General features: G+C 44.6%; 1 protein-coding gene across 3 annotated transcripts; it reads right to left on the reverse strand.

The window, feature by feature from the left end:
* Positions 1-1,294: 1,294 nt before the first annotated feature.
* Positions 1,295-22,898, reverse strand: LOC139546399 (tetraspanin-7-like). Of its 3 annotated transcripts, none has more exons than XM_071354743.1 (8): positions 22,741-22,898; positions 11,067-11,255; positions 6,975-7,049; positions 6,391-6,486; positions 6,135-6,290; positions 5,926-6,009; positions 5,572-5,652; positions 1,295-1,423 (listed from the first exon to the last, which is right to left on the reverse strand). In XM_071354743.1, the coding sequence occupies exons 1-7, from the start codon at positions 22,804-22,806 to the stop codon at positions 5,584-5,586; spliced, it is 735 nt and encodes a 244-aa protein (XP_071210844.1). In that variant the 5' UTR covers positions 22,807-22,898; the 3' UTR covers positions 1,295-1,423; positions 5,572-5,583. The 3 variants fall into 3 exon arrangements, with proteins under 3 accessions (XP_071210844.1, XP_071210843.1, XP_071210845.1); XM_071354742.1 differs by lacking the exon at positions 1,295-1,423 and adding an exon at positions 4,183-5,257; XM_071354744.1 differs by lacking the exons at positions 1,295-1,423; positions 22,741-22,898 and adding exons at positions 4,183-5,257; positions 22,648-22,733.
* Between the last annotated feature and the right edge of the window lie 715 nt (positions 22,899-23,613).

Consider the following 23,613-nt stretch of genomic DNA (forward strand, 5'->3'; position numbering starts at 1 on the left):
TTAGACCGCAGTGCCACTCGGGTAGCTGGAGATCTACACGGCTCGGTCATCCATGCACCTTCATGTTGTTACAGTTCGTACTGATACCTAAGCGCCATCTTGTTGTTAGTCAACAACTACTTACTGGCTAACACCAGTAAGTAGTGTCACCTCATATTTTTGACTTTAAAGGTTCAATGCAGCCGTTTTTAACTCAATATCAAATAACTTTTGGGTAACAATTAAGTACCTTACTGTGATTGTTTTCAATTAAAATTGTCAAAAATAAACAAAAATAGCTTCTTAGCAAAGAGCAGTTTCTCAAGGAAGAATTTTTCTAGGACTGTTTGGGAGTGGTCTGAGTGGGGAGGGGAAAATTGAAAAGTAGCTGTTATTGGCAGAGCTTTGGAACTCTATTTCTTATTGGTCTGTTAACTAATTTACCGACTGGCGTTGTCACCAGGCATACCAAAACTCCCTCCCACCAAAACAGGCTGAAATTTCAGGCAGCCTTTTTAAACAGCTCTTACACTAAAAGGGCATTATCATAATTTTTTACAATTTCACAGTATTATTCCAACCACATAGTGTGGAAATATATATATAACACAGGTAACCATGTTTTTGATTGTACTAGGCCTTTTTTACCTTGACAAAACCTCTGTGGTCTATGAACTCAAATATACTTCACTCCAAATAAAATATATTTGCTTCAAAATTACACTACTTTCCTCTAAATAAAGTATATTTGCTTCAATGTGGATACAAATGTAAAAATATGTTTCTCTTGTCTGACCCCTACCTTCCTGTATTGAGCTTTTTCTCTCTCTCTCTCTCTCTCTCTCTCTCTCTCTCTCTCTCTCTCTCTCTCTCTCTCTCTCACTCACCTACTCACAGTGTAAACACTCCACTGTAGTGCAGCAGGGGGCTTGGTAACTACAGTAGAGTATGTAATGACTGTCATTTTCTGCCGGATCCCCACTAGCAAACACACTCCTGCTGTGTTGGAGAAAGAATAGAGCCCACAGACAGATGCACAAACACACACACACAAACACACACACACACACACACACACACACACACACACACACACACACACACACACACACACACACACACACACACACACACACACACACACACACACACACACACACACACACACACACACACACACACACACACACAAACCGTCAGCAAGTGACATTGAATATTTTTTTAATGGTTGAGTTATCTGCTTTGGACAGTCTGAAATGTCAGGTAATATAGGCTAAAATATATACATTAAAAAAGCACATTTAAAATGAAATAAAAATACTTTCCTTGGGGACACATCTGTTTATTGGATTGAAGTGAATTAAACATCCTTTTGAGAAATGCATCATTCTTGTTCACTTTATTTGTCAGTAAGCCCTCCTGTCTTCCTAGACACTTTGCGAACCTAAAATGTAAGACATGTAGAAAATGAAATAATGTCAGCTCTATTCGTTCAATTTCTACCTGGAACATTCAGGACTATTCTACATCACAGAGGAGCTCTGAAGAGGAGGTTTGAGCATCCTTTGTGTAGACTTAGCAGTCCTGAAAGGACTTGGGTTTGTTTGTGTAGCAATAGCGCCACCTAGTGTTCAGATCTGTGACAAAACCAGGGCAGAAGAAAGGAAGGGGGTGAAATGCATCGGTGACGTCCTCTCCAGCTTAGTATTCATGTCTCCTGCTTTTGTTTCATGCTAATATGATTCATGGCAGAGGTCTTTAACACAGGGAAGTAGAGGGAGGGAGGGAGGGAGGGAGGGAGGGAGGGAGGGAGGGAGGGAGGGAGGGAGGGAGGGAGGGAGGGAGGGAGGGAGGGAGGGAGGGAGTGAGGGAGGGAGGGAGGGAGGGAGGGAGGGAGGGAGGGAGGGAGGGAGGGAGGGAGGGAGAATGTGGGAAGAGAGAGACAGCTACGGAGGATGGTGAAGATGAAAAGTGGAGGGGACGGAGAGAATAAGGGCAGAAGGGGGAGGAGAGAGAAAGAGAGTGTAGAGAATACACTTCAAGACACAGCAATTCAGCTGTAAAGTTATGAGGATCGTTTATTAACACAGATATCACTGATTGTTACAATATCAACAACAGAACAGACTGTATTGGCATGCTACAGGAGCTGGTGCAGTTATTAAAAAGGTTGGCTTATGTACAAAACAACGTTTAATCTTTTCATTAATGCTGCAACTGTAGATTGCGATATTTATTGACTGGTCTTCTACAGGTTTGCATTTGTGTTAGTTTAGTTAGATTTAATGATCTACTTAATAACAGTAAACTGTCTTTCTACTCTGCTGGAGGTGAGAACCCCCTGTGTTTGCTGGATTTCAATACAAATTGGCATTTCAGTAGTTTCACATTTCTAAATCCATCCGTTTTAGGAAAGTCATTTCAATACACTGGGAGTTGTTCGTAGCACTTTATTTAAGGTTCAGTTACCTAATTATTTGCCTTGTATATGGAGTGGTGCTCCAATTTAGTCCCCAAAAATGTGTTCCTTAGGTTATTGTCGTGTAATTACCATTTTACCATGCAGTTTCTAAGTAAATACCAGCCACCCTTCCTGTAATAGGGTTGTGCTCAATTCGAATTGAAGGCAGTTAATTCAGGAGTTAAACTGAAATTCCAGTTCAATGATTGAAAAAGGGCATCTATTTTAAATGACTTCTCAATAAACTGAAATGGAGAAGCTATTTAAGTTTTTCAATTTTAAATTCAAATCAATTCCTGAATTGACTGCCTTCAATTCGATTTGTATCCAACCCTGTTCCGTAAAAGGATTTAATGCAAAAAAGTTTTGTAAATCTGATTGATTAGAGAAAACAGCATACACGTGAAAGCCCCAAAAACAGGTTTGAGATCCTCTGTATAGCAGAGAGGTCACAGCTGCCTCCATCATGACTTTGAGACATGAACATACATACACAACACCATATGAAACACCAGTCTGAGTGTTGCATCATATCATTGGCCTTACAAGAATATGAGCATTGACTGCATCTCAAATAACACCCACTCATCCTATTCCCACCCTATTCCCACCCAATTCCCACCCTATTCTCATCCTATTCCCACCCTATTCTCATCCTATTCTCATCCTATTCCCACCCTATTCTCATCCTATTCCCATCCTATTCTCATCCTATTCCCACCCTATTCTCATCCTATTCCCATCCTATTCTCATCCTATTCTCATTCTATTCCCACCCTATTCCCATCCAATTCCCACCCTATTCTCATCCTATTCCCACCCTATTCTCATCCTATTCCCACCCAATTCCCACCCTATTCCCATCCTATTCCCACCCTATTCTCATCCTATTCCCATCCTATTCCCACCCTATTCCCATCCTATTCCCACCCAATTCCCACCCTATTCCCACCCTATTCCCATCCTATTCTCATCCTATTCCCATCCTATTCCCATCCTATTCCCACCCTATTCTCATCCTATTCCCACCCTATTCCCACCCTATTCTCATCCTATTCCCACCCTATTCCCACCCTATTCTCATCTTATTCCCATTCCCACCCTATTCCCATCCAATTCCCACCCTATTCTCATCCTATTCCCACCCTATTCTCATCCTATTCCCACCCTATTCCCATCCCATTCCCACCCTATTCTCATCCTATTCCCATCCTATTCCCACCCTATTCCCATCCTATTCCCACCCAATTCCCACCCTATTCTCATCCTATTCCCACCCTATTCCCACCCTATTCTCACCCTCACCCTATTCTTCACCCTATTCCCACCCTATTCTCATCTTATTCCCACCCAATTCCCACCCTATTCTCATCCTATTCCCACCCTATTCTCATCCTATTCCCACCCTATTCTCACCCTATTCCCACCCAATTCCCACCCTATTCTCATCCTATTCCCACCCTATTCCCATCCTATTCCCACCCTATTCCCATCCTATTCTCACCCAATTCCCACCCTATTCCCACCCTATTCTCATCCTATTCCCATCCTATTCCCACCCAATTCCCATCCTATTCCCACCCTATTCCAGTAGACGACTCTACCCACATGTAACCACCTCAACTCTTTCTCACTCACACTCGTAAGTGTGCAGACAGAAAGGCAGACATACTATAAATATAACATTAAATAAACATAAGCCTATACATCTCAACGTGTGCCACAAAAACACATAACATCGATCAAATCAATAAAGAATATATTTATCCGACAAAATTCGAGGCTCATAGATATTAAAATAACATACGCTCACATATATTAAATCGGAACAGCTCAGTGTTCCGAACCAAACTTGACACACACACTTCATTAATTGTTATAATAATAAATGATTCATTATTAAGACATCTACACATCCAGAGACCAAATTGATTACACAGTTAGTTCATTGTAAGCTAACATCATAGATATGGACACAAAAGTCTGAGATATCATCCATGAAGCAGCGAAAAAAAAGCAGGGATGCAAATGAAAGGCTAAAAGTTAGCTCTAAATGCTCTCTCAATGTTTTATCAACATATCTTCTCTATATGTGTGTAGCTTGGGTATTTACAGCAGTGATCAGAAACATTATGAAAATACAGTGTATGCTGGCTACTGTATATCTTTAAATGTGGGTTAATAATTTCATACAAATCTGTGCATTGCTTTTTAAATGCTAGGCCCTGTATGGAGCATGCAAAACCACAAGGGGGTGGTGTGAGAGGACAGGGAGATAGGGGGTCGAAGACTGCTAAGGAGCAGGATGATGTTGGCGCTTCGCACTGATGCAGGGTCAGATATCCATTCATCACCCTAATAGTTAAGTTTAGCAACAAGGCTTCGGGTGACCTGTTCCTAGATCTGTCCCTAAGGACAACTTCTACCCAAAGTGTTAGAGATGGCTAAACTTGTAATACGGAGCAGGATTAAGTTGCCCATAGATGCTTAACCAAGGTCAGTGTTGCATTGGGGAGGGTAAGCTGATTTTACATAAGTGCTTACTAGAAGCCTCCACCTGCAGCCTGAGTCCCTCAGTGGAGTTGAAGGTACTGTGAGAAAGCCTTCATGGCACAGTAGCAAGTTAAGGAATGGTACTTCTTTACAAGAGAGAGAGATAGAGAGAGAGAGAGAGAGAGAGAGAGAGAGAGAGAGAGAGAGAGAGAGAGAGAGAGAGAGAGAGAGAGAGAGGAGTTTTAGTGATGCAGTGTGCTAGTGTTGTGGGGATCTTCTGTCCCAGTCTACCAAGGTGCTGTTCGCCCTCTCCTCTTCATCTCCCTACAAACAAACAACCACCACACAGGCTCTTAGACAACTATAGATGTGTTTGTATATATAATGTGTGTGTGTGTGTGTGGTCCTCTGTAGCTCAGTTGGTAGAGCATGGCCCAGGATAGTGTGTTTGATTCCCGGGACCAACTGTGCATATGCACGCATGACTATAAGTTGCTTTGGATAAAAGCATCTGCTGAATTTGTGTGTGTGTGTGTGTGTGTGTGTGTGTGTGTGTGTGTGTGTGTGTGTGTGTGTGTGTGTGTGTGTGTGTGTGTGTGTGTGTGTGTGTGTGTGTGTGTGACAGAGTAGCCACTTACCTGCTCTCCCTGCTACACCATCTCATACTGATTAGCAGTAATGATCCTGGACAGACAGCAGGCCAGCAACATGCCAATCAACTGAGAGAGAGAGAGAGAGAGAGAGAGAGAGAGAGAGAGAGAGAGAGAGAGAGAGAGAGAGAGAGAGAGAGAGAGAGAGAGAGAGAGAGAGAGAGAGAGAGAGAGAGAGAGAGAGAGAGAGAGAGAGAGAGAGAGAGAGAGAGAGAGAGAGGAGAGAGAGAGGGGAGAAAGGGGGGTGATAGATGTGTAGAGACGTGAGATAATTTAACTTTAGATTATAATGAACCTTAGACACAGCACTCCTATCATCAGACAACACATTCTCTATCTCACCTGTGAGAAGGCAATTCCAAATGTTACTCCCGCGATGATGGCCATGTTGGTCTCAAGGAAGGAGGTTACCAGTTCATAACAGCCCTGAAACACAAAAAACACAGGGGATGGGTTAGTATGTAACATATGGGGATGGGATAGTGTGTAACACAGGCCACTGGTTAGTGTGTAACACAGTGGACGGGTTAGTGTGTAACACACACACAGACCTGCTGGTAGACCTTGGTGTGGTTTATGGTGGTGTTGCGGAGGTCCTGAGGGCTGCAGTCAGAGGAGTTGGAGCAGCAGCTCAGGGGAAAGCCGTTAGCAGGGTAGTACACACTGCCCAACCAGCTGGTGTAGTTGTTCACCCCACAGCAACGCAGCTGGAGAGAGACACACATAAACGTGATTTAATTTTTGTATTGTTGTGACAATAGTAGTTTTGTTGATGTTGCCGTTGTTAATGTTGTTGTTGGGACTCACGCTGCTTTGGACGTTGTCCACAGCCAGGCTCTTCTCATCCTCAGCATCATAATTCAACACAGCGTCAGTATACGTCCTCAGGAAGGTACCTTTTATCTGTGGACACACACAGCATATGTTTTACTATCCTTGTGGGGCCTTAAAATGCATTTCCATTAAAAGTCCTATTTTCCCTAACCGTAAACCTAATTGTAACCCTAACCAAATAGCCTTTGTCCTCGTGTGGACCTGGGAAATGTCCCCATAAGGGAAAATTTTCCTGGTTTTACTATCCTAACTCTTACCCTAACCTTAACCTTAACCTTAACCCCAAAACCTAACCTTAACCCTAAACCTAACCCTAATTCTAACCCTAACACTAATTCTAACCTTAACCCTAAACCCCGTAGAAATAGAATTTGACCTTGTGGGGACTAACAAAATGTCCCCAGTTGGTCAAATATTTGTTTGTTTATTTTTCTTGTGGGGACCAGAATAGTTAAACAAGTCTATACACACACACTTGATGTATCTCTACTGGCAAGTACTCAGCTGAGATGGTCCAGATGAACTATGGGTAATGTAGTTCAAATAGAGAAACTGACCTCATGACGAAAAACAAAGCCAGAGATCCCAGCCACCAACTCAGCGAGGAACACCAGGGACAAGAACATTACATACTGCAGAGAGAAAGAGAGAAAGAGAGAGAAGGGGGGAGAAAGAAGTGGAAATAAAAGAGAAATAAGCTACATACAGTATACAGAGAGGTTGTGTGTGATGGGACAGGCTAGTGATGGGGGCAGGCTAGTGATGGGGACAGGCTAGTGATGGGACAGGCTAGTGATGGGGACAGGCTAGTGATGGGGACAGGCTAGTGATGGGGACAGGCTAGTGATGGGGACAGGCTAGTGATGGGGACAGGCTAGTGATGGGACAGGCTAGTGATGGGGACAGGCTAGTGATGGGGACAGGCTAGTGATGGTGACAGGCTAGTGATGGGGACAGGCTAGTGATGGGGACATCTAGTGATGGGACAGGCAAGTGATGGTGACAGGCTAGTGATGGTGACAGGCTAGTGATGGGAGAGGCTAGTGATGGGGACAGGCTAGTGATGATGACAGGTTAGTGATGGAGACAGGCTAGTGATGGGGGCAGGCTAGTGATGGGGACAGGCTAGTGAACGGACAGGCTAGTGATGGGAGAGGCTAGTGATGGGGACAGGCTAGTGATGGAGACAGGCTAGTGATGGAGACAGGCTAGTGATGGGGGCAGGCTAGTGATGGGGGCAGGCTAGTGATGGGGACAGGCTAGTGATGGGGACAGGCTAGTGATGGGGACAGGCTAGTGATGGGGACAGGCTAGTGATGGGACAGGCTAGTGATGGGGACAGGCTAGTGATGGGGACAGGCTAGTGATGGTGACAGGCTAGTGATGGGGACAGGCTAGTGATGGGGACATCTAGTGATGGGACAGGCAAGTGATGGTGACAGGCTAGTGATGGTGACAGGCTAGTGATGGGAGAGGCTAGTGATGGGGACAGGCTAGTGATGATGACAGGTTAGTGATGGAGACAGGCTAGTGATGGGGGCAGGCTAGTGATGGGGACAGGCTAGTGAACGGACAGGCTAGTGATGGGAGAGGCTAGTGATGGGGACAGGCTAGTGATGGAGACAGGCTAGTGATGGAGACAGGCTAGTGATGGGGGCAGGCTAGTGATGGGGGCAGGCTAGTGATGGGGACAGGCTAGTGATGGGGACAGGCTAGTGATGGAGACAGGCTAGTGATGGGGGCAGGCTAGTGATGGGGACAGGCTAGTGATGGGAGAGGCTAGTGATGGGGACAGGCTAGTGATGGGGGCAGGCTAGTGATGGGGACAGGCTAGTGATGGAGACAGGCTAGTGATGGGGACAGGCTAGTGAACGGACAGGCTAGTGATGGGAGAGGCTAGTGATGGGGACAGGCTAGTGATGGAGACAGGCTAGTGATGGAGACAGGCTAGTGATGGGGGCAGGCTAGTGATGGGGGCAGGCTAGTGATGGAGACAGGCTAGTGATGGAGACAGGCTAGTGATGGAGACAGGCTAGTGATGGGGGCAGGCTAGTGATGGGGGCAGGCTAGTGATGGAGACAGGCTAGTGATGGAGACAGGCTAGTGATGGGTACAGGCTAGTGATGGGGACAGGCTAGTGATGGGTACAGGCTAGTGAACGGACAGGCTAGTGATGGGGACGGGACAGGCTAGTGATGGGGACAGGCTAGTGACGCTGACAGGCTAGTGATGGGGGCAGGCTAGTGATGGGGACAGGCTAGTGATGGGACAGACTAGTGATGGGGGCAGGCTAGTGATGGGACAGACTAGTGATGGGGGCAGGCTAGTGATGGAGACAGGCTAGTGATGGGACAGGCTAGTGATGGAGACAGGCTAGTGATGGGGGCAGGCTAGTGATGGGGACAGGCTAGTGATGGAGACAGGCTAGTGATGGAGGCAGGCTAGTGATGGGGGCAGGCTAGTGAACGGACAGGCTAGTGATGGGGACAGGCTAGTGATGGGGGCAGGCTAGTGATGGGGACAGGCTAGTGATGGGGACAGGCTAGTGATGGAGGCAGGCTAGTGATGGGGGCAGGCTAGTGAACGGACAGGCTAGTGATGGGAGAGGCTAGTGATGGGGACAGGCTAGTGATGGAGACAGGCTAGTGATGGAGACAGGCTAGTGATGGGGGCAGGCTAGTGATGGGGACAGGCTAGTGATGATGACAGGTTAGTGATGGAGACAGGCTAGTGATGGGGGCAGGCTAGTGATGGGGACAGGCTAGTGAACGGACAGGCTAGTGATGGGAGAGGCTAGTGATGGGGACAGGCTAGTGATGGAGACAGGCTAGTGATGGAGACAGGCTAGTGATGGGGGCAGGCTAGTGATGGGGGCAGGCTAGTGATGGGGACAGGCTAGTGATGGGGACAGGCTAGTGATGGAGACAGGCTAGTGATGGGGGCAGGCTAGTGATGGGGACAGGCTAGTGATGGGAGAGGCTAGTGATGGGGACAGGCTAGTGATGGGGGCAGGCTAGTGATGGGGACAGGCTAGTGATGGAGACAGGCTAGTGATGGGGACAGGCTAGTGAACGGACAGGCTAGTGATGGGAGAGGCTAGTGATGGGGACAGGCTAGTGATGGAGACAGGCTAGTGATGGAGACAGGCTAGTGATGGGGGCAGGCTAGTGATGGGGGCAGGCTAGTGATGGAGACAGGCTAGTGATGGAGACAGGCTAGTGATGGAGACAGGCTAGTGATGGGGGCAGGCTAGTGATGGGGGCAGGCTAGTGATGGAGACAGGCTAGTGATGGAGACAGGCTAGTGATGGGTACAGGCTAGTGATGGGGACAGGCTAGTGATGGGTACAGGCTAGTGAACGGACAGGCTAGTGATGGGGACGGGACAGGCTAGTGATGGGGACAGGCTAGTGACGGTGACAGGCTAGTGATGGGGGCAGGCTAGTGATGGGGACAGGCTAGTGATGGGACAGACTAGTGATGGGGGCAGGCTAGTGATGGGACAGACTAGTGATGGGGGCAGGCTAGTGATGGAGACAGGCTAGTGATGGGACAGGCTAGTGATGGAGACAGGCTAGTGATGGGGGCAGGCTAGTGATGGGGACAGGCTAGTGATGGAGACAGGCTAGTGATGGAGGCAGGCTAGTGATGGGAGCAGGCTAGTGATGGGGACGGGCTAGTGATGGGGACAGGCTAGTGATGGAGGCAGGCTAGTGATGGAGACAGGCTAGTGATGGAGACAGGCTAGTGATGGGACAGACTAGTGATGGGGGCAGGCTAGTGATGGGGGCAGGCTAGTGATGGAGACAGGCTAGTGATGGGGGCAGGCTAGTGATGGGGACAGGCTTGTGATGGGGACAGGTTAGTGAACGGACAGGCTAGTGATGGGGACGGGACAGGCTAGTGATGGTGACAGGCTAGTGATGGGACAGGCTCGTGATGTGGGAGGCTAGTGATGGGACAGGCTAGTGATGGGGACAGGCTAGTGATGGGGACAGGCTAGTGATGGGGACAGGTTAGTGATGGTGACAGGCTAGTGATGGGGACATGTTAGTGATGGTGAAAGGCTAGTGATGGGGACAGACTAGTGATGGGGACAGGCTAGTGATGGGGACAGGCTAGTGATGGGACAGGCTAGTGATGGGGACAGGCTAGTGATGGGGACAGGCTAGTGATGGGGACAGGCTAGTGATGGGTACAGGCTAGTGATGGGGACAGGCTAGTGATGGGTACAGGCTAGTGAACGGACAGGCTAGTGATGGGGACGGGACAGGCTAGTGATGGGGACAGGCTAGTGACGGTGACAGGCTAGTGATGGGACATGCTAGTGATGGGGACAGGCTAGTGACAGGCTAGTGATGGGACAGGCTAGTGATGGGGACAGATTAGTGATGGAGACAGGCTAGTGATGGGACAGACTAGTGATGGGGGCAGGCTAGTGATGGGGGCAGGCTAGTGATGGGGCAGGCTAGTGATGGGGACAGGCTAGTAAGAAGTATGTGTCATGTCGATAATTAGCACTGTGTTTCTCTAACTACACTCTATTAATCAGCATCAAATTAATTCTTCACAACCCCAGGTGCAGATTCACAGCTCCTGTGTGTGTGTGTGTGTGTGTTTGCCTGTACACTCCTCTTCCTCTACCCTCACCAGTTTGAGCATCCATGGGCTCCCCCTGCAGGTGGCGAAGCATCCGAACAGGCCAAAGACGATGATTACAGTCCCAGTGCCGATGAGGACGTACGGAGCGTTAGTGGTGTTCTCAGCTATCAGAGAGATATACGGCCCGATCATAAACTTCCCCCATACTCCCACTGCCAAGAGGATCGCTCCTGTGATCTGGAGAAGAGAAGGAAGGAGAGAGAGAGAGAGGGAAGGAGAGAGAGAGAAGAGGACAAATAGGGGACATAGTTGAGCAAAGGGAGATGATGGTGGGGGGAGAAGAGATATGACAGAATATGAGAAAGAGAGATAAAAACTTCATTATAGGAGCTATTCTTTACGTATACAAATAAGTATGCCACTACAGTAACAGACACATATGAGTAAGAGCAGTAAGAATTAAATGCAAAAGAACAAACCTCAGAGGAAAAGTGCAATGACGTTGTTATACTATGAACATATAATAGATGCCTGGGGAATAACCATCCCTCTGTGCCCCATGATAACATAGAGGTAAAAACACACTTGTGACACAGATCATGAGAGGGGGAAATGAATCAAGCACCCAAGACAAGTAAACACAAATAGAGAGAGAGAGAGAGAGAGAGAGAGAGAGAGAGAGAGAGAGAGAGAGAGAGAGAGAGAGAGAGAGAGAGAGAGAGAGAGAGAGAGAGAGAGAGAGAGAGAGAGAGAGAGAGAGAGAGAGAGAGAGAGAGAGAGAGAGAGAGAGAGAGAGATGTTGATATCCAGAGGTACACTATTCAGCCAGCAGAATGCAGTGTTGCTTAGGTCTACCGATGGTGCTGAGTGAACATTAGAGAACACCACCATGTTGCTCAACAATGCAGAGCCCTCTTGCCTCTCTGTAGTGTGGGAGAATAAAGTTGCCGTTAGACTCAGATATAAGATCAGTTGGGTGTAATTGATAGCAGGTTCAAATGTAGATATGTGATCACAAGATCAACCTTTCAGATTGTCCTTTCTGGCCAACGAGTAAACAGTGGTTGTTTCTAAGTGTGAGAACAGAAAGGGGAGTGCAGAGAGAGAGAGAAGGGATGGGGAAGAGTTCGAAGGCAAATGGATATGTTGATACTTTCCTGTGGAACACGACGACACTACCCCCCCCCCCCCCACACACACACACAGAGGGAGCGAATCAAAAGGACCCATTGATCCAGAGCGGGCCGCTTCCTTCTGTTACGCTGCTCTTAGCATTTGTAATGAAGGCCTGTCATAAAGGAGTGTGTTGTGTGAGCCCCTGTTCACCAGCTGGGGGGGGCTGCTTTTTTGTGACGGGTTCAGTTGGGGTGCCGATCTGTCAAAGACACTCTACGAGCAAAGCCTGGTGCCAAACCATCTTCATCTCCCCAGTGCCCCTCAAAGAGGTCCATCTCTGCTGCCTGGTGCCAAACCATCTTCATCTCCCCAGTGCCCCTCAAAGAGGTCCATCTCTGCTGCCTGGTGCGGCCATACTGCAGGACTGCACACACCGGCATGTAATCAGACCCACATGTACACACACGCACAGCACACAAATACACAAAAACAATGTGACATAGTTTATTGGTAGGTGTATGGGCCCAATTGTGATCTAAATGAATTACCATTACCTGAATGAGGTGCAGTGCTGGGCCCGGTTTCCCGATAGCGACTGAACTTAAGGTTCCGAGTGTTTTAACGATGCATCTTTCCTACAACTGCCAAAGATGTAACATACGTTTCCCAAAACACCACACAGAGAGAATGTTTGCTAAAAGGTGCTACATGGTCAATCCGAAGTCTTCATTGGCCGTGCAGCATTTATGGTGATACGGCCTCTGCAGAAGTCGGGGCATTCACACTTCACGGAGCAGCACAGAGCTGTTGTGAAGGAAGTTGTCAAGGAAGTGAGTTTGTGTTTATACAGGACCTCCCACCCCCACCTACCGTCAACCAATCGTGTCAATGCAGAGACATAAGGAGCCCTCCGCATTGTTACAAGATTTGGCAGGCGCACGGCAATGCGTTAGTGCTGGGCTGGGCCAAACACGTTTCAAGTTTTATTAGTGGTATGTACAGGATACACATGGTATACACAGTCCAACGAAATGCTTACTTGCACCAGTGGAGGCTGCTGATGGGAGGATGGCTCATAATAATGTCTGGAATGGAGCAAATGGAATCGCATCAAACACATGGAACTATGTGTTTGATGTATTTGATACCATTCCACTAATTCCGCTCCAGCCATTACCACGAGCCCGTGCTCCCCAATTAAGATGGCACCAACCTCCTGTGACTTGCAGGTTCCTTCTCAACAATGCAACAACAATAACAAATAATAAAATATAAGAATACTACGAACATAAAGAAAATGTCTCAGTATTATGGGATGGAAGAACACTGGGAGAGGAGACAGAGACAGAGACTGCTTGGCTGACAGGGCCAGAGTTAGACTGTCTCCATGGTAACAGACATTTATCTCTGAGGTGCTGCAGTATCCAAGCAGAGCTCAGCCTGAACATACAGAAACCCTCTCTCTCCTCCTCTTCTCTTTCTCACTCCAACCTTGTATGAACAGCAGGTGGCAAAGCCCATCCCCCCCATCAGTCTAGATGCACTCACTGCCGTCCAAACCTGGACTGTTCTTTACTAATTAAAAGACTGTAGTCTTTAGAGACTGAGGTCCCTGAACTAAATCAATAACATTTCCCTCTTATCTTGGAATATGTTTATTTCTAAAGCATTCATAAGTAATGACTCCAGTACAGTCCAGAGAGCTCAGTCTAGTAATGACTCCAGTACAGTCCAGAGAGCTCAGTCTAGTAATGACTCCAGTACAGTCCTGAGAGCTCAGTCTAGTAATGACTCCAGTACAGTCCAGAGAGCTCAGTCTAGTAATGACTCCAGTACAGTCCTGAGAGCTCAGTCTAGTAATGACTCCAGTACAGTCCAGAGAGCTCAGTCTAGTAATGACTCCAGTACAGTCCTGAGAGCTCAGTCTAGCAATGACTCCAGTACAGTCCAGAGAGCTCAGTCTAGTAATGACTCCAGTACAGTCCTGAGAGCTCAGTCTAGTAATGACTCCAGTACAGTCCTGAGAGCTCAGTCTAGTAATGACTCCAGTACAGTCCTGAGAGCTCAGTCTAGTAATGACTCCAGTACAGTCCTGAGAGCTCAGTCTAGTAATGACTCCAGTACAGTCCTGAGAGCTCAGTCTAGTAATGACTCCAGTACAGTCCTGAGAGCTCAGTCTAGTAATGACTCCAGTACAGTCCTGAGAGCTCAGTCTAGTAATGACTCCAGTACAGTCCTGAGAGCTCAGTCTAGTAATGACTCCAGTACAGTCCAGAGAGCTCAGTCTAGTAATGACTCCAGTACAGTCCGGAGGGTTCTGTATGGTAATGAGTGGAAACTAACACGAACACTGCATTAATGATTCAATCTCAGATCTCCCTCTGTACTGTAGCTGGTATTACATACTGTACAGTATTTTGCCAATCCATCACTGTTAGAGGCATTGCTGTTTAAAAGTATAAATCATTTCAAATTCCTTATATTAAGCAAACCACACAGCATACTTTTATTTTTATTTTGTTATTTACGGATAGCCAGGGGCATGCTCCAACAGTTATAGACATAATTTAGAAACTAAGCATGCGTTTAGTGTGTCCGCCAGATCAGAGGCAGTAGGGATGACCAAGGATGTTCTCTTGATAAGACAATTTTCCTGTCCTGCTAAGCATTCAGAATGTAACGAGTACTTTTGGGTGTAAGGGAAAATGTATGGAGTAATAAGTACTGCATTACAGCATTAAGTACAGCATTAAAATTAAAACTGGTAGAAAATATAAATAGCAAAGTACAGATAACCCAAATGACTTAAGTAGTACTTTCAAGTATTTATGCTTAAGTACTTTACACCACTGAATACATATTAGAATCACCTTTGGCAGAAATTACAGCTGTGAGGCTTTCTGGGTCATTACGAGTTTTCCAAACCTCCATTGTATAATATTTGCCAATTATATTTTTCAAAATTCTTCAAGCTCTGTCAAATTGGTTGTTGATCATTGCTTGACCACCATTTTCAAGTCTTTTGCCATAGATTTTCAAGCATATTGAAGTCAAAACTGTAACTCGGCCACTCAGGAACATTCACTGTCTGCTTGGTAAGCAACTACAGTGTAGATTTGGCCTTGTGTTTTCGGTTATTGTCCTGCTGAAAGGTGAATTTACAATTGAAGTCGGAAGTTAACATACACCTTAGCCAAATACATTTAAACTCAGTTTTACACAACACCTGACATTTAAAAATCCCTGTTATAGGTCAGTTGGGATCACCATTTTATTTTAAGAACGTGAAATGTCAGAATAATAGTAGAGAGAATGATTTATTTCAGCTTTTATTTCTTTCATCACATTCCCAATGGGTCAGAAGATCACATACACTAAATTAGTATTTGGTAGCATTGCCTTTCAATTGTTTAACTTGGGTAAACGTTTTGGGTAGCCTTCCACAAGTTTCCCACAATAAGTTGGTTGAATTTTGGTCCATTCCTCATGACAGAGCTGGTGTAACTGAGTCAGGCTTGTTGGCCTCCTTGCTGGCACACACTTTTTCAGTTCTGCCCACAAATGCTCTATGGGATTGAGGTCAGGGTTTTGTGATGACCACTCCAGTACATTGACTTTGTTGTCCTTAAGCCATTTTGACACAACTTTGGAAATATGCTTGGGTTCATTATCCATTTGGAAGACCCATTTGCGACCAAGCTTTAACTTCCTGACTGATGTCTTGAGATGTTGCTTCAATATATCCACGTAATTTTCCTCCCTCATGATGCCATTCCATTTTGTGAAGTGCACCAGTCCCTCCTGCAGCAAAGCACCCCCACAACATGATGCTGCCACCCCCGTGCTTCACGGTTGGGATGGTGTTCTTCGGCTTGCAAGCCTCCCCCTTCTTCCTCCAAACATAACGATGGTCATTATGGCCAAACAGTTCTATTTTTGTTTCATCAGAACAGAAGGACATTTCTCCAAAAAGTACGATCTTTGTCCCCATGTGCAGTTGCAAACCGTAGTCTGGCTTTTTTATGGCAGTTTTGGAGCAGTGGCTTCTTCCTTGCTGAGCGGCCTTTCAGGTTATGTCGATATATGACTCGTTTTACTGTGGATATAGATACTTTTGTGACTGTTTCCTCCAGCATCTTCACAGGGTCCTTTGCTGTTGTTCTGGGATTGATTTGCACTTTTCGCACCAAAGTACGTTAATCTCTAAGAAACAGAATGCGTCTCCTTCCTGAGCGGTATGACGGCTGTGTGGTTCCATGGTGGTTATACTTGCGTACTATTGTTTGTACAGATGAACGTGGTACCTTCAGGCGCTTGGAAATTGCTGCCAAGGATGAACCAGACTTGTGGAGGTCTACCATTTTTCTTTCTGAGGTCTTGGCTGATTGCTTTTGATTTTCCCATGATGTCAAGCAAAGAGGAACTGAGTTTGAAGTTAGGCCTTGAAATACATCCACAGATACACCTCCAATTGACTCAAATGATGTCAATTAGCCTATCAGAAGCTTCTAAAGCCATGACATAATTTTCTGGAATTTTCCAAGCTGTAAAGTCACAGTCAACTTAGTGTATGTAAACTTCTGACCCACTGGAATTGTGATTCAGTGAATTATAAGTGAAATAATCTGTCTGTAAACAGTTGTTGGAAAAATAACTTGTGTCATGCACAAAGTAGATGTCACAACCGACTTGCCAAAACTATAGTTTGTTAACAAGAAATGTGTGGAGTGGTTGAAAAACAAGTTTTAATGACTCCAACCTAAGTGTATGTAAACTTCCGACTTCAACTGTATCTCCCAGCATCTTGTGGAAAGCAGGCCGAACCAGGTTTTCTTCTAGGATTTTGCCTGTGCTTAGTTCCATTCCGTTTCTTTTTTATGCTGAAAAACTCCCCAGTCCATAACGATTACAAGCATTACCATAACATGATGCAGCCACTACTATGCTTGAAAACCTGGAGAATGGTACTCAGTAATCTGTTGTATTGGATTTTCTCCAAACATAACACTTTGTATTTGTCACGCCCTGTCCATAGAGAGGGTTTTAGTCTCTATTTTGGTTAGGCCAGGGTGTGATTAGAGTGGGCATTCTATGTGTTATATTTCTTTGTTTTTGGCCGAGTGTGGTTCCCAATCAGAGGCAGCTGTCTATCGTTGTCTCTGATTGGGAATCATACTTAGGCAGCCTTTTCCCACCTGTGTTTTGTGGGTAGTTGTTTTCTGTTTTGTGTCTGCACCTGACAGAACTGTTTCGTTTTGTTCTACTTTGTTATTTTGTTTCAGTGTTCCGATTGATTAAATATCATGAACGCTTACGACGCTGCACCTTGGTCTCCTTCTACTTCAAACAACAAACGTTACAGTTACAGTGAATTGCTTTGCCACATTTTTAGCAGTATTACTTTAGTGCCTTGTTGCAAACAGGTACATGTTTTAGAATATTTTTATTCTGCACAGTCTTCCTTCTATTCACTCTATCAATTAGGTTAGTATTGTGGAGTAACTAAAATGTTGTTGATCCAACCTCAGTTTTGTCCTATCACAGCCATTAAGCTCTAACTGTTTTAAAGACACACCTGGACTGAGCGGTTTCCTTCCTCTCCGGCAACTGAGTTAGGAAGGACGCCTGTATCTTTGTAGTGACTGGATGTATTGATACGCCATCTAAAGTGTAATTAATATCTTAACCATGCTCAAATGGATATTCAATGCCTGCTTTTTTATTTTAACCCATATACCAATAGGTGCCCTTCTTTGCAAGGCATTGGAAAACCTCCCTGGTCTTTGTGGTTGCATCTGTGTTTGAAATTCACTTATCGACTGAGGGACCTTACAGATAATGAATTGTATGTGTGGTGTACAGAGATGAGGTAATCATAAAAAAATCACGTTAAACACTATTATTGCACACAGAGTGCAACTTGTTAAGCAAATTTTGACTTCTGAACTTATTTAGGCTTGCCATAACAAAGGGGTTGAATACTTCATCAAAAAGAAAAGAGGACCAAGGCACTCTTCATATAATTAATTGAAATGCCTTTATTAGTATGGCATGTTCAATAGAAACAAAGTTTTAAAAATCCGACGCGTTTCGGCTGCATGGCCTTCGTCAGGGAGTACAAAAAAATAATACAATGTCCTCTTTTGAAAAGCTTTTCCAATTAGCCCCAATTAATTTCTATTGAACATGCCATACTAATAAAGGCATTTTAATTAATTATATGAAGAGTGCCTTGGTCCTCTTTTCTTTTTGATGACCAATTTACCCCTTTTAACAAAGAGCACCTTCTGTCTACCATAATTTACTATTGTGTACCTTAGTAGTGCTTCCCTTCCTCCTCTTTCTACTGGTTGAATACTTATTGACTCAAGATATTTTCAGCTTTTCATTTTTTCTTAATTTGTAAAAATTTCTAAAAACATAATTCCACTTTGACATTATGGGGAAATATGTGTAGGCCAGAGACAAAATAATCCCAATTTAAACAATTTAAAATTTAGACTGTAACACAACAAAATGTGGAAAAAGTCAAAGGGTGTGAATACTTTCTGAAAGCACAGTCTAGCCTTGTCTTTATATTATAAACATCCTTCCATCTATTGTATCGATATTCAGGCCTGAAGCTAGATTAGATTGTGGGTTTGTCTGCTTGCAATATAACTGATGTCATCTGTTTAAATCAAAACCCAGGCTCAGGTAGGAAGAAGTGATGATGTTGCTATTGTGACGCATCGACCGATGTAGAAGGTTGCCCTTAGTCCCAGATCTAAGATCAGATTACACTAACAATCGGAACCATTACCTAGGACGATGAAGAAAACATTGGATTCTGTATCAGTGGCAACAAGGCAATATCTAACTAATAAAATCCAATGCAATCTGAGAGATTACACAGAAACCAGCAGCCATGACAACACTGACAAAACCAGTCCCCAATACAATAGGACCCAAAACGGATGACCCCTTTCCCACCAGTCCTTAAAAGAGAAATCATGAGTTCTATTTTTAACAGGAACATTAAAACATGTCAGTGTCTCACATACCCCACCGGCATTGGCACCACTTCAAATGACACCGTGTGAACTGGAGTCTGAACCACTCGCCGGAAGACATTAGCTGTCATGACAAGCTGACGACAGTGAAACTCAGGAACTAAACTATCTGAAGAATTTCAAACCACCACCAACAACCACCCCTCTGACAGCCCATCCCTAGTTCCCCTGACCCCCCCGGAAATGAGACGAGCTGTTGCCCTGCCCCGGTGCTGAGACCACCGATCCAGTCGGCTGCTCCTTCCTGCTGGGGAGATGTGATCATATGCAGACTAGGGTGTGGAAGCGTTAAGGCTGCTCTGACTGACCGGACTAAATATAAATGTTAGTATCTATGACAGGCACTAAATGCTTGCTGAGAGAGACATGTACAGCCTCTGATTTTCTTGTCTCACATGTAAATGCTGATCCGAGGCCAGATTTGAGTTATACTGTATGTCCTTGGGGGTTCAGGTTCAGACTGGGGACAGGTTCAACTGATCCCAGACCTGAAGGTCTAGGAGGAGCACTGGGAGAAAAGGGTCCATATCAGGGGATATCTTTACATGAAACATTTTGATATTCTAGAGAATACAAACCATTTCCAATGCATATTTAGAGTTTTGTGGATATGCACCATCTCTTTTAGACATATATGATATTGGGATTACTCCAAATATCACACATGGACATTTCCTATGGCCGCATATGGACTCGAATTCAATATCCTGAGATATGTGACATCCTATTTTTGCTCTTCATGTTGACAAATACTGACTGTATACATCGCATATCTGTGCTTTCAAGATATGAAGCTCTATTGATTCCAGATATGCTTCTCTTGGCTGAGGTCCATATCCGGATCTTGATATGCTTTTTTATCTGCTGAAAATAAGGACAATTTCTAATGCATTTCTGAGTTTTCAGCACATGCTCAATAATTTGACAAATATAAAATCCATATTTTTCTTTCATGCATTCCCTCCGGATATCATACATGGTATAGCCTTGACTCATTAGATATCCTGGGATAGGCCTATCTGGACATCTTATTTGTTCGATATGATGACAAATACTGACAGAAGGCCTACATAGTCTATTTTCTCAGCACATAATGCATACGCTCTTGACTGAGGTCCATACCTGGATCTTGATATGCTTTTTGATATGCTAAATGACAATCTCTGATGCTTATTTGAGTTTTGAGGACATGCTCAATAATTTGACAAATATTAAATCGATATCATCAGAGTGAGTAGCTAATTTGAGATATTTTATTTATCTTAGTAACTAGAATCAAGAATGTTAGCTAATTTGGCCAGCAGCCATTAGGGCTAGCTAGCTAGGCTTGATAGGGGGGTAAAAGCTAACTGGCAGCCTAGCTAGCTAACAAATAACGAAATTGCCTTCCCTTCGGGGGAAAATATTTGTACCCCATATCAAACCTCAAGGTGACAGCTAACGTTTTAAAACAACATTTAGGCATATTTTGTATGATTTATTATAGACTATCAAGCAAACACATTTAATTAGATAGCAAACGTTAGCTAGTTTCAGTTCGTTTTGTTACGAATGAAGCAGGTATAGTAGCTATCTTGTGGTATGGTTATGTGAAATTACAATATTTTCTTGCAATATTGACACAATTTTGAATTTATGCATTGACAGTTTGGAGTGGATCACAGCCCAACACCACAGTGCCGGTTTGCACTGCGCGGGACCGCTGTTGACGATTCCAATCAGCACCCATTTCGCATCCATGTCCATAACAAACAAGGCAGGGTATTGAGGGTGTACACGTTTTATTTTCTGTAAAATAAATAATGTACAATAAATTTTTAGCAAAGGTTGGTCTACGTTTGCTTCTTTACAGAAAACTTTTTGTGATTGGAGCTCTGGTTTTGATTGCTGCATTTTAAAAAAACATAAATAGCAGAGATGTGCTTTGGAAATAGCAACTTGGATTAAATATGACGATGTCTGCCTTTCCGTGCCCTGTAGCCTACTACTGAATATTGTGTAAATGTATGCTCAGATATGTCACCTTCATGTGAAGAAGCACAATGATTTTCGGCGCCTGAACATGTAAAATAATTTGGGCGCTGGACATTGATCATGAGTCGGATTTAGCTCATTTTTGATCAGACACACGAGGATGAATTACATATAATGTACGGATATCTATTGAGAACGTTAGGTAATGTGGATTCGTTCATGCCTACGTATAAAGGCTTAGATATGTCAGCATGTTGACACCCTTTCCGGAGTTAAAATGTTCTACACATATGTGAACGGGTGCATGCGCATCAGGTGCATGTCTTGAATTTATCTCATGGCACTCCCGATATCTCCCTGGACTCAAATGGTTGAAGGGAGATGTCTGAGGTCAGGATTGGATGCATGTAGAAACTCCCATTATGGAGAATACCCTAGCTCCGTATATGAAATTAAGGAGACGCGTATCTGGAGCATGTCTACTCCTAATATCGAATGAAATGTCAGATGTCCAGAAACAGATAAAGATATCCCCTGATATTGACCCCTTTCGCCCAGTGGAGCATCCATCCATCCTTGTCTAACAAAGATATATCAGGATAAGAGCTGCAAATACACCAGATGAGTTTGTTTACCTTAGGATAGCCTATAGAGGGATTGCTTATGTTTTCCTTAGTTCCCCATCTGACTTGAGGCCCATGCATCTGTAGGCTACTGTTTGTCATATAGCCTAATAACATACAGAGGAGTTGGCTAAAGAAACACATGCTATGGTATGACAATGATAGAGAAGTCTCAGGAGACATTTAACAAAAGTACAGAGCTTGTATAAGAGTGAGTCAGTCAAGACAAACAACTTATCAGGATGCAGACAAATCATTTGAAATGCGCTGTTTACAAAACATCAGGTGCACATCCATGTCGGGTTGAAGGGAGATGGATGGTTATAGTGCGACCTATGGTCGAACGCTAAATCAATGACAAAACAATTGACTGCAACCTATGCATGCTGTAGACTCGACAATGACGAGAGCACTGTCATGCTGCTTCGCACCAAACGATGGACCGACAGAAACCGTTACATGAGTGGCTGCTGATTTGCCTGTGTCAACAGCCTCGACTGATAACCTCTACCTGTCTCTGTGACTACAGAGCTGCTGCGCTCTATATAGCCTACGCATGAGCATGGCATGTATTGCGGTCAACGACAACTTCGAAATACAGAGCAACATATCGAGACTTCTTCACGCTGGAGTAGGTGACAATGTACGAAATAAGACAAACGTTACAACAGAGGATGTCGCATTTCTCCAAGCGTGTGGGGTTGTTGTAAACTAATTAATACAAAGGCACAGATTAATCTGTACCACAAAGGCAGAAATTGTCTACAATAAGACATATAAAAAAACATAAGTACACCCTCGAAATAACTGAATTCCTCGAATTAACTGAATTCATCAAACATATGGAAAATTAACGGTACTTACGGGTAGCCTACAGCTCTGCATCTACAACGACGGAAACGATCTCCCCAAGGCTTACATTGGGGCATGGATAAAACAAGGGTAACGTTAACTTACCCAAAACACGAAGGAGTAAACGATGAGGAGGGTTTTGAGAAAGGTTATCACTGGTTTGGTCTCCATTCTGCCCAATGCCCATACAACAGTAAACTGAAAGGACTGTTTCTGCAAGCGTTGCGCTACCACGACTCTCCGCTGGAGGACTTTCGACTGCTGCACGGCAGACATTCACAGCGCAGCCGCCAATATATTTTTGCTCCATAAGTAGAATTTGATTGCCCCCCTAACCACTGATACAGGCTCAGAAATTCTTTCTCCGGAATATTAGGTAAGATTTCTTTTGATAATCTGTTCCTAGACCTGATCTGTGGTTAGGAACAAATACCCGAGAAAATAACACAGCTCGATTACCCCCTCTGGCGGACCTTTCAAGCAGGTGGGATTCCAAGGGCAGTAGTATAGAGTTTGAATGAAATGTTTTGTTTAACTAATCCAAGATAGACCACAGCCTGTTGTTTCCAATGAGCAAATTAATCATAGTGGGCAGAACAAAAAGGAGGTGGGCCGAACCAAGCACGAGATAGCAAGATCCTATTGGCGCGTTCTACTATATATTTGCATATTTCCGTTAAGTAACGCCTGCTCGGGGAATTGCACTGACCTGCTGAGGGTGTCAGCTTCTCATATTAGGTAAATATTGACATCTACTGGTAATTTTTAAAGGTAAAATGTGTCTACTGCACCGTGAATGACATTTAATTGCGCTGACAGCCATTTTGCACTGTTTCGCTATGTCTTTAGTCATGTAGTAGTGTCCCCCCCCTCCCCCATTTACATCGATGGAGCTGTAGTGGAGTGGGTCGAGAGCTTCAAGTTCCTTGGTGTCCACATCACCAACAAACTATCATGGTCCAAATACACCAAGACAGT

The sequence above is a fragment of the Salvelinus alpinus genome, chromosome 20 (assembly GCF_045679555.1).
Source record: "Salvelinus alpinus chromosome 20, SLU_Salpinus.1, whole genome shotgun sequence".
Classification (NCBI taxonomy): domain Eukaryota; kingdom Metazoa; phylum Chordata; class Actinopteri; order Salmoniformes; family Salmonidae; genus Salvelinus; species Salvelinus alpinus.

What these genes read in the sequence shown, in the direction of transcription:
- LOC139546399 (XM_071354743.1), bottom strand. Translation starts at nt 22,806, where the DNA reads ATGGAGACCAAACCAGTGATAACCTTTCTCAAAACCCTCCTCATCGTT. An exon ending in TTTACTCCTTCGTGTTTTGG is followed by an intron (nt 11,256 to 22,740) that starts GTAAGTTAACGT and finishes TCTCTTCTCCAG; the next exon opens with ATCACAGGAGCGATCCTCTT. An exon ending in TTGGAATTGCCTTCTCACAG is followed by an intron (nt 5,653 to 5,925) that starts GTGAGATAGAGA and finishes TCTCTCTCTCAG; the next exon opens with TTGATTGGCATGTTGCTGGC.